General features: G+C 40.3%; 2 protein-coding genes across 2 annotated transcripts in view; one reads left to right on the top strand and one right to left on the bottom strand.

The window, feature by feature from the left end:
- The window catches only part of nasp (nuclear autoantigenic sperm protein (histone-binding)), a gene marked incomplete at its 5' end in the record, with an annotated part of 3,719 nt that extends 2,656 nt beyond the window's left edge, over positions 1–1,063 (top strand). The window contains 2 exon segments of the mRNA XM_035653346.1: positions 58–189; positions 861–1,063. Coding sequence (XP_035509239.1) covers positions 58–189; positions 861–899 — 171 coding nt within the window.
- Positions 1,064–1,608: 545 nt separating this feature from the next.
- On the bottom strand, positions 1,609–8,803 carry ccdc17 (coiled-coil domain containing 17). Its single transcript, XM_035653585.1, has 14 exons — positions 8,606–8,803; positions 7,975–8,103; positions 7,068–7,191; positions 6,774–6,912; positions 5,695–5,811; positions 5,420–5,553; positions 4,977–5,099; positions 3,973–4,160; positions 3,757–3,842; positions 3,417–3,632; positions 3,014–3,149; positions 2,287–2,373; positions 2,071–2,181; positions 1,609–1,749 (listed from the first exon to the last, which is right to left on the bottom strand). The coding sequence occupies exons 1-14, from the start codon at positions 8,801–8,803 to the stop codon at positions 1,609–1,611; spliced, it is 1,929 nt and encodes a 642-aa protein (XP_035509478.1).
- Positions 8,804–11,400: the final 2,597 nt, after the last annotated feature.

Raw genomic sequence — 11,400 nt, 5'->3', positions numbered from 1 at the left:
ACAGAAGCGTTGTCTTCTCCCCCCCACCCTTTGACCTGGTTTTATGTTTCTGCACAGAGGAAACCAGAAGAGGAGAGCCCAGTAAAGGACACTGATGCTAAACAAGCGAAACAGGAAGCCGCAGTTAATGGCAGCGGTGACTCTAGTGCCAGCAACGGCAATGGAGTCCAGGAGGGAAAATCACAGGAGGCGAGTGATGGGCTTCTGTCTTATGTACCGACACGTTTGCAGGACGACACTCTGAAAAGATTGTGCTGCGATTACCCTGCTTAACATGGATGGATGGCTGAACACAATGATCCTACTGGCAAATGGTTTCTGGTGGTCTTTCAGTCATATCTTAATTTTGTTTGAGGTCGATTAAACCTCTACGAAAGCTTAGGTGCTTGTATGGAGGAAATTGCCCTCAAGCCTAAGCAGAACTACATGAATGCCTGCAAGGAAGTCTGGAGGAGTCTTGTGTAATTTGATGCTTTAGTCAAACATGATAATGATGTGTCTTGAAACTAAGGCATAAAGATGACCGAACTTTACAGCTGTCTTTGTTGAATCACTTCTCCTATTTGTCTTGTGAAGTGGCTTTCTATCTTGTACAAGTAAACAATACTGTACATTCAGAGCTTCTAGACATGCAGCATCCGCTGTTACTGTAGTTTGAAGTAGAACTGTTCTATTCTATAAATGTTGTCTTTCTACCTTTCTATTGGTAGATAGAACTGCAGCAGTGGGCGCTCTTTAACAAGAGCCATACACAACAACCAGCAGTCTGAAAGCTTTTTCTGAGACTATCCATATGATATGCAGGCAGAATATCTGATTCCTTCTGTTAAAGTGTTTTTGTTTTTCTTTGCTCCCTGTAGCCCGCCGGCCAGTCATCCTCTGTCGAGTCTTCAGCGTGACTGTCCTCGTCTCTTTCCTGATCTACAAAACCAGCACAGCATGCCTGTCCAGTCCCTGTCCACCTTTCAACACTTTTGTTTCTGTAAATAAGACCCATTTTCATAGATTTGTCTGTCAAGTTTTGTATACTTGTAGTAAAAGAATAAAACATTTGCAGATGTAAGTTTGAATCGGCAAATTCTTCAGACTTTCTGGGAACTTAAAACTTCAGAACTGTTACGAGGACAGAAACACTAGATACTCACTGCAGTTGTTCCTGGTTTTTAGAAGGAAAAGAAAACTCTTATTTACACCAACCAGTGTTGCAAACCAATGTATAGACCTGCAATGATTAGTGAATGACAGAAAATTGTCACCATGAAATCTGGGACCTGTGAACACTATTCCTAATCTTGTATAGACCAAATGATTGAGAATCTGAATTTCACTGTTTAATTCTAGCACTGATTGAATGACCCATTTTAACAAACTTATGGCTTTTTTTTCTTTTCAATGGACTATAAAAGTGGACATTGTTTAAATCATCTGTGCTGTTTTCTAACAAGGTAGTCTTGCACAATAATCTAGATTTCAACTGTAACAAAAGGAATAATGCGTTTTCTTTTATTGTCTTGAAGCTCAGGGGAGAGAAGAGTCCTCATTTACACTTCCACACAATCTGTTTGAAAGAGCCCAACGTTTAAGATGTTACATCCTGGTTGTAGATATTCAGCTCTGCCTGGCTGCCTCTGTGGGTGGAGGGTCTTGGTGATCAGTGAAGGGCAAAAGGGAGGACAGCTGAGTGGGATGTGGATCAACTGAAACTGGCAGAGCTGCATTTCCGTGGACAGTCACAGGATGTGAAGACGCCTTAATTGAGACAAAGCACAAACCAACAGCACCACATTCAAGCTTGTTTATAAATGACAGTCACCTCCAATACAAGAACAAAATGTCCACAGGAGATAATTTTCAATGTTAATTCGTCCTTATGTGGACAGGAACTTATGGTCTACTCATATAGGCAACTCTGTACAACATTCACCATGGATTATATAAGCCTATTGACAAAGTCACACAAATAGATTGAGGTTAGATCAGAGGGTGTTAAGTTTAGAGCCTTATATTTAACTCCATTTAAACAATTACACTCAAAGAATTCATTACTTAATTTTTTACTTTTCATCCTACCACAGTGGGATATTTATAGTGACTGGTGCTGGTCGGGTCAGGCTTTGCCAGTGTCTGTACTTCTCCATCTCGTCCGTTGACCAAACGCACACACAGCTCCATGCTGCCCACCTACAGTGACACATACAGTACAGTCAGGTGTGTAATTTACAACCTCACTTAACCCTTTGTCCAAAACCCCTTCTTAAATCTTACAAACTCTTGGCGTCTTTATACCTGGGGTACTGAGTTGAGCTGGGTAAGGCTTAATGAGGGTCTAATAGGCAGACTGCGCACTGGCACCCTCCAGTGGCCACTATGGAGCTGGTGGTGGAGAGAAAATATTAAATCAGGTTCATTGTTGCTTACATAATCATACACAGTACAACATAGTGAAATTAAGTCTCTGCATTTAACCCATCCTAAGTATTGGGAGCAGCTCAACTCCAATTCTAAGCCAGTGATGGAGGAGATATGCAACACATGAGGTAAAAACAAAAGGAATAATAAATGAACAGAAATAAAAACATAGACTCATATCAAACATTTACACAAGGCCTTTCTCTAGCCTGGAATCGAACCCAGGACCCTCTTGCTGCGAGGCAACAGTGCTGAGCTACCACGCTATGGTTAAACTGTTATCATATAGAGATTTTAGACTTCTCTGATAGATTAAAGTTAAACTCTGTCTGATGATGTAATCAGTTTGTTCAATACCTCTGCAGAAAATGAAATTGAAAATAATAAAAGTTATTATTTAGCGTACAGCCTTTATACACCACTGGTTTTTGATTAATAAACAACATATTAACTGAGCTGAGGCCTAAGTCTCTTTATTGTGCAACTGAACAGTGAACACTTAAAAACACTGTAACATTACAATGGCATCACATATTAGTGTATAATTAATTTCCAATCTGTTTTCAGCAGTATATTAGCATTTAATTCTGTAAACCTTTTATACCTGGTTGTATTGGTCAAAGAGTTGGATTCGTGTCCATCCACAGGACGTCAGTTTGAAGACCTCCTGGCTGTGAACATCCAGGTCTCTTGCTGTCTGCACCTCCACCACTAAAGAGAGGGAGGGTGACGGCTGGATGCTACAGGGGGGAAAATTAACATAATGTAGATTTTTTTATTTTTTATTTTTTTTGCCTGATCAACAATTCCTTCTTCTCAGGAAAATAAACCTTCCCCTTGAAATAATAGCACACTGAGTTTTCTGAATACTGATTTCATACTATGAGCAGAGCTCAGGCCACATAGTTCTGGGTCGTCTTTCCTCATTTCTTGTTACCTACGTGGGATTTTTTTTTAAGTCACTTCACTGCTGTATATAGTAATAGATACACTCCTTCCTCTCCTACCTGGGTACAGGCTGTTTGACTGACAGGAGGGCATAGTTTCTAGGGGTGAGGCTGTGGGTGTAAGGCACGGACACTCCTGGCAGGCACTCCACAGGGGGCAGTGGAGTCGGTGATCCCACCTCCTGACCTTCTGAGTAGAGAGCTGCAACCAGGCGCAGCGCCCTCTGAGAGACATCAACCCCCAGAACCAGATCATAGAAAACCACAAAACCAGCTCTGAAACAACAGAGGACACTGACAGATCAGTGAATCTGAATCATTTTATCTGATTTTTAGACAGTTTATGTGGTTACTGGCTATTTGAAACGATTTATATTCTGTATATTCTTATTAAACTGACGCAGGATCGTAGGGGGCCGGACCCAGAGAGTCCAGGGAGTCCAACATGCATCTTCCCAGTGGAGAGGAGAAGGATCTGGCCTGGAGCTAAGGGGCACATAAAGCATCTGAATCAAACACTGTCAATAATTTAGGACATAATTTAAAGGCAACTATTATATTACTGGAAGCCATGTTCTCTCATGTAAAAGTATCTGTACTGCAACTGTAAATGTACCAGTGAAAGAGGTGCATGAATGTGAGTCTTGGGTTGGAGTGGGAGTAGATGATGAGGAGGAGGAGGTGGAGGAGGAGGAGGCTGTCTCCTGGGCCTGGGAGCTTCTTTGTTTCTCTCCAACTCTGCCTGCAAACTGGCAATCTGCAGGAGGTTCTCCCTCTGAATCAGCTCAAGCTCGGTCCTCACTGCTGAGAGAGGACACACAAACGCAAGATATCCTCTGTGAAGACAGTTACCCCAGACCTGTGTGACCAATACATTCCTGGTATTGATGACAATCTTCTTTTTACCTAATCTAATACAAAATAATAACCACTTCACTTCAATGGCTACTGTATATGATCAGAGTTGCTGGAATTTCTGTTTTCAGTACAACATGGATAAAACTGCTCAGTGTCAGCAGTATAATACACAAGCAACATATTACATAATAAATAATATTCACAATATTCCTAAATAAATGTAATTCCCAGAGTTGCATGTATCACAATGCAAGGTGCATGGATGATAAATAAAGAGGCAGAAGTCTTGTGGAAGCGAACTGAAGTAAGGATACTTATTTCTTAAATGTACCTGTAGACCTTTATGTCGACAAAACGATGTAACTGCATGGAATTTGGACTGTAGTTTCTTTTAGCTTATTCCAGCTAACAACAGTATGTTGTGACCCTGAGCCATAATGTGCATTTTCATGACTGTGACGTGTGTGCTGTTTCTCCACCCTGCCTGTGGGTGGTGCTGTTCAATCTGTTCTATGTTTTCTCAGTGTGTTGAAATACAAGTGGAAGCTGATTGAACAGGAGGCTGATGGCACCTACTTTAAAATGCTTAGTGATAATGTATTGAATTAGACAGATCTCTGTTGTAAATAAATTCAAAGTCCTGTGTAGAGGTTAACACTGAAGATCGTTTTGTTTGTTGTTTTGGGCCATGTTTCACCTTGGCTGGGTAAGAAGCTTTTAAAGAAAAAGAGCTTTGTCATTTATTTTTGAGAACTCTCCAACCTTCATAGTTATGGTGTCCCTCCCTGGCCAGCTGGATCCTGAGGATCTCCTCCTCCAGTCTCTGGTTCTCATGCTCCACAGCCAGCAGCTCCCAGCTCGGACCCCGCTGAGGAGGCTTCACCTCTGGACAACGAGGACAACAATGATGTGGCTCAGGGCCAAGTTACACTTGCTTTTATGCCATAAGTCTGGACTGTGTACAGTTTGTTGCCCCTAGATGCAACACTCCTCCCCGGGGTGTTTGTTTTGCATCCAGTATGTTTTTGATGCTATAATTAAGCATGTGAAAAGAAATGTTGGAGCAGAATCTAATAACCATGGAGTTAGTGACAGGAAATCAGTTTTTTTTTAGAGTGTAAAAAGCTGAATAAACTTAATAAAGGCTCCACTGAGCACAGCTGTGTTGACAGAGGGTTATAAAGTGACAAGCACTACATCATCACTCTGAGTCTTACTCTTGCCGGCTGCCGCTGGTTGGTTCTTCTCCAGACTTTGGGCTTCTGCCTGCAGGTCGATCATTCGTGCCACAATCGCTGGATCTGACCCACCTGACTGCATGTATGCCTGCCGCAGAGCTCTGCAACAAAGAGACGTGATTTACCTGCATATAACCAAGTAGCTCAGTACAACTAATTCATATTCAGCCCTCTATCTTGTTTTTCCTTCCAATAGAGTGTTTTTTTTAAATAAATGACTCTTAAAGAATGTAGGTACATACTTTATCTGGGTAGAGAGAGGACCATCTGCACAAGAAATGAGCTCGTAGCTGTCACGATGCATCTTTTTATTCTTGTGTGGATCTGGCTGTTTAGCAGGTACAGAGACCTCTCGCACACTAAAAAGAAAAACAGTATATCATCTAAATTAGATCGTATTATTGCATCTATGGTACGTTTTCCAGTCATGATCCACCCTACAATAGGAAATTCAATTTATTCTACCACAAATGTTGCAATGAGGAACTACCCAGACATAATGAAATACATAATTGATGCTCTTTGTCATCCGGCAGCTAGAAAAAAATATATTTCACTATTCATCTTGGAGGCAGAGCGCCACAGAAGCAGTCATTTCTTTTAACATGTATCTATGCCGACATAATTTACCCTCACAAACACACATTAAATAAACTCTTTGTTGTATCCGAGCCGGCTTTGGCAGCACAGTGAGTGGTTACAGACTAAAATGTTGCAGGTTTGATCCCAATTTAACAGTCAGTGCTGAACTCCCAGCAGTCGTTTATGCTGTTAATGTGTCTTTGAGCAACGCCCCGAAAACAACACTCACTCTCTGTGTTAGTACATTTACCCCAGTACTGTATTTATGTGCAATTTAAAGTATAGGAAATCCTCTCAAAACATTAAAATCACATGATGTTTTAGCTCATGTTTCAACATTTTATATTTCTACTCCAAAACATTTCAGATGGAAGTATTCACTGTATTTATCTACAGCTATAGTTAGTTACATGAACATTTTCATACTGAACAGCTTAAATAGGTAAATTATGATGCATTGTTAAATGTTAGAGTTCATAAAGTGGTAGTAGTTTAACCTTGAGCTGCAACGCCAAAGTTCTGCTTGCACGCCACTGCATCAGTGATAATAATAATGACAATAATATAATAACATAATAACAACAACAACACCCTAAAAAGAGTTTTTAATTCTGTTTTCTACATTGTGGTATTGCTCCTTTTACTTGAGTAAATGATGTAAACGCTTGAAAAGAACATCGAAAAGGCTGACATATGAAACTCTAACATTAGTATACATACTTGTAATACACATATTTACTGTAATAGATGGAGATGTTCCGCCAGTTGCTGCAGGGTCTCCTCGTTTCTCTCCTCCTGCTCTCTGAGCTCCATCAGCAGACCCTCCAGGTGACTTGTGTTGCTCTGTTCAGACAGGACACTTACCTGATGGGCCAGCTCTGACAAACACACACACACACACATTCACACTGTTTTAGAGTCTTTGACATTAACATTGAATGTCAATTTGAGAGGAATCTCAGTGCAGACTCAAACACAAAGGCTGGAGAGGATATTTGGATTACTCAGGCGGTTTATTGCATTTGTTCCTCACCGTCTCTCTGCTGCTCCAGCTGCTGGTTGTGAGCATGTATCAGGGCCAGTTGGCGCTCATGGAGCGTCGCCATTTCCCTCATCTCCTTCAGTCTCTCGCTGTGACCCAGCTGACGCCCACTCGCCTAAAGACCATGTTTATAAATGAATAGATTCATGCCCAGCTTTGGATAATAAACATGTTCCACCCCGGAGCCAAATGATTCATTTCTTTTGTCACCCTGAGACCCAGCGTCATAAAAAAGTACTCTTGTCTTGTATCCGTCTTCACCTTTGACCTGTGACTCACTCTGACACTGCTGGCGGATGACTTAATGCATTATTTAAGAGATTTTATTACATAGAAGAAATGTGCACCTTGACATACTTTAAAGTGCTCACCAAGTACCATCGAAAGGCTGACAGAAGAAACATGGAGCCCACCTCAGTATCTGTGGTCCTCTTTGACCAGTTTGGAAGATTTTCTTCAATGGACACCCTCAACTTGTGAAACTAAAAGTCAGAGGAGAGAAATGTTTCTTTATTCCATATTGATATTTGCAATTAAAATGTATATTCGATAGGAATTTGTTTAAAATGCTTGCATGTGTCTATTTGTGTGTCCGGATAACATAGTACCCTCCTGTGTGTCTTGACTGACATAATGATATTCAAACATGAATTTTTAATCAAAGACCATGAAATTCCTGCAGTGCTCCGTAAAATAACAATTAAAATGAACCTGCATACACACAATGTTGCTCTGACACCTTCATCCCTGTTGTGTTCTTGTGAATTATCTTTTTAATCTAAGGTAAATGTGAATCACTGGGAATAAATAAATACATTCTTCTTGTTCTGTCATTGTGTTTTATATGTTTTAGATGCTGCAGTGCAGCACAGATGAAGTCTGGTTGGTTCAGTTTTACCTCATCTGTGAGATTTTGCAGAGCAGCGCTGTCTGTCTCACTGGTTGCTGGTTTGTGCTCCGCTCTTGCTGGCTTTGATTTGGCATCAACGCTCGTCCACCTGGTAACGTTCCTCCGTTGACCCCTCAGCTGCATACACAAAGACACACAAAGACACGTGCAGCATTTTCCATTTCATCTGTTTCTGTCGCTGCAATGATGGACATACCCCATAAATCAGCTCTAGTCTCCACTCTAGTGAAGTGATAAAGAGAAGGTCTAATTCACCTCTCCCATTCCTATATTGGCCTATGACATACTATAATAAAATTAAACTTTACACTGTAATATCAGTTTATAAGTTAGTAGTTTTGTCTTGCAAACACATAGTTTTTGCATTTGTTTATGTATTTATTTTGCAATTACCCCCTCAATTTTCACATTTCAAGCTCATGGTTCATATGATAAAAGCCTTTAACAAATATATAATGTTTTATTTGTGTTCCTACAAGAATCATGACAAATCATCACGTGTCAAGTAAAAATAACTCCACTTTAATCATTGCTCCTTTGGTTTCCTACAAAGAAAGGGTTGCTCACTTAATCCGTACACTCAGACCTTGCTGTCCTTTACTAGATCACTATAACTTACCTGAACAAGGTCAGGGGTTTTCGTCTGTTTAGGGTCCACACATGCAGGTCTGTCTCTCACGAGAAGCTCAGAGCTGTGTCTTTGCATGCGAAGGTGCCCTGCCTCACTCCCAATGCAGAACAGTGCTTTGTGCTTCTCAAGCAGCCCAGTGGAGCGAAACACCATGTTACAGTCTCCACAGATCAATTCCCTCTCCATCTGGTGTCAGAGCTGTTTATCAAGAACCAATAAAGCTTGCAAGAAGCTAAAATGAAGTATAGTTAAATTTGATTAATAGGAATAACACAAAGAGGTTGCAAAGAGGATTCGTGAACACCAAAAACCTCAAACTCCCCGCTTATTACTCTAAATGGAACAGAAGGGTTGGTTCATTTAAAGGTTGTAAAACATGTTTGGTTTGTTCCTTAACTACTGTATGGGTTACTGGCCTGTATGTTTGTTGGTATCCATGCCAGTGACTCTGTTGTAAGGGTGCGGTGAGTCCCTCTAAACCTAGCAGCCATGACCACGCCTATTTTATATCTACCATTATTCTGTGTTGTATGAATCAGAGTTATTATATATTTGTGTTTTTAATTTTATTTTAGTTTTATTTCTTTTTCAGTTTGTTTTCAGAGCTTGTTTGCTTATTTCATTTTAGTTTTTATTGTCCAAAAATGTTTAGTTTAAGTTTAGTATTTGATAGTTTGAGTGTTAGTTTTAGTTTTTTATCATTATATTATAGGGAATATTTGTCACAATAGTTATTACAAGACAAACACATTGATTTTACTGTCACATAGACATCCTAGTCTCAGTAATCATCTGCACTATAACCTTTTTTTTAGACATTTCCTCTATAAAATTTCAAACCCCTCATAAACAAAATCATCAAGAATTAATTGCTAAGTTACCAATTTCCTAAAGATTAAATATAATAACCTTGATATGAATGTTCTCCCACCAAAATGAAGCCACAGCTTGGAGAGTAGAACTGGTGGTCAAGAGCTGTGAGAGTCTTTGTGAAGCAAACAAAAAAAAAAAAGCTCTTTTCTGTTTTCTGTACTTTCTACTCCAACCACATTAAGCTAACACTGCCAATATGTTTTCTTCTATCCCTTTGAATATTCATAACATGCCTTGTTTTTTTTTTCTTTTAAACTCTCAGACTGCCTGATGTTTTCTCACCCTTGAGTGGGCACCCCGAGACTGCAGCTGTGCAGTGGAAAGTCTGGCTCCAAAGCATTTAACAGTAAAGGCCCCGACCTCATTGAGTTTATTCACTCTGACAACTCGGTGCAAGATGCAAGACAATACGCTGCCCTTGATCACAACAACAAAAACAACTAAACCTGCATGATAAAACGGGAATGTTTAAATGTTCACAGCCTTTCTTTAAATTTCATCTCATTTTCTGATATGCATGCACCACACCATTTAGTATGCTGCGAGCTGTGTAAAGGAAAGTCTGGCTGTACAGTGTTTTTTCAGTACAGGACTCTACAAGGACAGCTCCTAGCAGGTCAGCTCCTATGAGATGATTTTCTCAACTCTTCTTAAATAGTTGAGATCTAGAGGGCACACTTGCGTCTCCCTCAAACATTCACTTCACAAACTGGCTCATCGACATTGCAAACATGTAAATGTGATACTCAGATATCGGATTTCAGCAGTACACTAACAAAGTGTCTATGAAATGTCTGTTTCTACTTTGGCAGTTACTCAATTTTTAATGTACTTCTTCCCATATTCAGCCTTCATTCTTTTCACACTATGAATATTATATTCTGACAATAGATCCTCCTTAATGTTACACACTGGACATTTAAAACACACAACTGTGGGTGCCTGGTCAGCTCAGTCGGTAGAGCTGGCCGACCCATATTACGCAGCGGCCTGGTTCGCAGTACTGGACCTGCGGGGCCCTTTGCTGCCATGTCGTCCCCTCTCTCTCTGCCCCCTGTTTCTGTCTCTCTCCACTATCTCTTATTTCAAACTAAAGGCATCAAGGCCAAAAAAAAAAATACTTTAAAAAAACAAACACACGACTGTTTCACTGAATTCATCTGAGAAAGTGTTGAGTTTAACTGAAAAACAACATTAAACCATTAATCTGCCTTCAAAACTTCCTTGAACCTCTTTAAATCCCTCCCTCGCTCTAGTCAGTGAAAATGTTGCCCCCTGCTGACACCTGTGTGTACAATCAGCTTACACTGAGGACCTTGGTGCCAACTTCAGCACTGCAGCAACAACCAATTGTTGTCTCACGTTGTCTTTTTAAATACTCCTGAATGCAGTGTAACATCGTTCATGCATCTCAGAATTCTCTACAACACTAATAAAGCAATTATTGAGTCAGGATGGGGCGGGTCCAACCAGTGAAGTGCAAGAGCAAGAAGTCACCGCAAGAGCTTGGTGGGATTGTGATTTAAAAGGGGGAGAAAGTGTATTTGTTTTTGTTTTTTGCATACATACTGAGCTTATGTATGCACAGCAGAGAAGTGGATTTTGTTGCAGAGGTGTTTTGAGGAGTTTCTATGGACTTTTCTGCAGCTGTAAACACTCCTTTGTAAGTGTAACTGCTGATTTTATGCACCACAATTAAAGATTCAATGTGTTGTTTTTTTCCTTTTATCTCAAATAACACTTTCACTTTTCTGTCATTCCAAGGCACACTGAGGAGATGTTTGTATTCTCTTACATACTCTCTCTGTGCTGCATTTAGCTGCCTCCATGATACTCACACAGACTGCTGCTGAGAGCTGAAATATTCAACATCCATCCACACCTCTGACAGAGAGAAAGAGAGACAGAGA

The sequence above is a fragment of the Morone saxatilis genome, unplaced genomic scaffold, assembly GCF_004916995.1.
Source record: "Morone saxatilis isolate NCDOM2014 unplaced genomic scaffold, NCSU_SB_2.0 Contig12, whole genome shotgun sequence".
Classification (NCBI taxonomy): Eukaryota; Metazoa; Chordata; class Actinopteri; family Moronidae; genus Morone; species Morone saxatilis.
The sequence above is the reverse complement of the archived record's forward strand: the minus strand, read 5'-3'. Positions and strand labels throughout refer to the sequence as shown.

What these genes read in the sequence shown, in the direction of transcription:
- ccdc17 (XM_035653585.1), bottom strand. Translation starts at nt 8,803, where the DNA reads ATGGAGAGGGAATTGATCTGTGGAGACTGTAACATGGTGTTTCGCTCC. An exon ending in GAACATCTCCATCTATTACA is followed by an intron (nt 5,812 to 6,773) that starts GTAAATATGTGT and finishes TTTTCTTTTTAG; the next exon opens with TGTGCGAGAGGTCTCTGTAC. An exon ending in CCTCTCTCTACCCAGATAAA is followed by an intron (nt 5,554 to 5,694) that starts GTATGTACCTAC and finishes TCTTTGTTGCAG; the next exon opens with AGCTCTGCGGCAGGCATACA.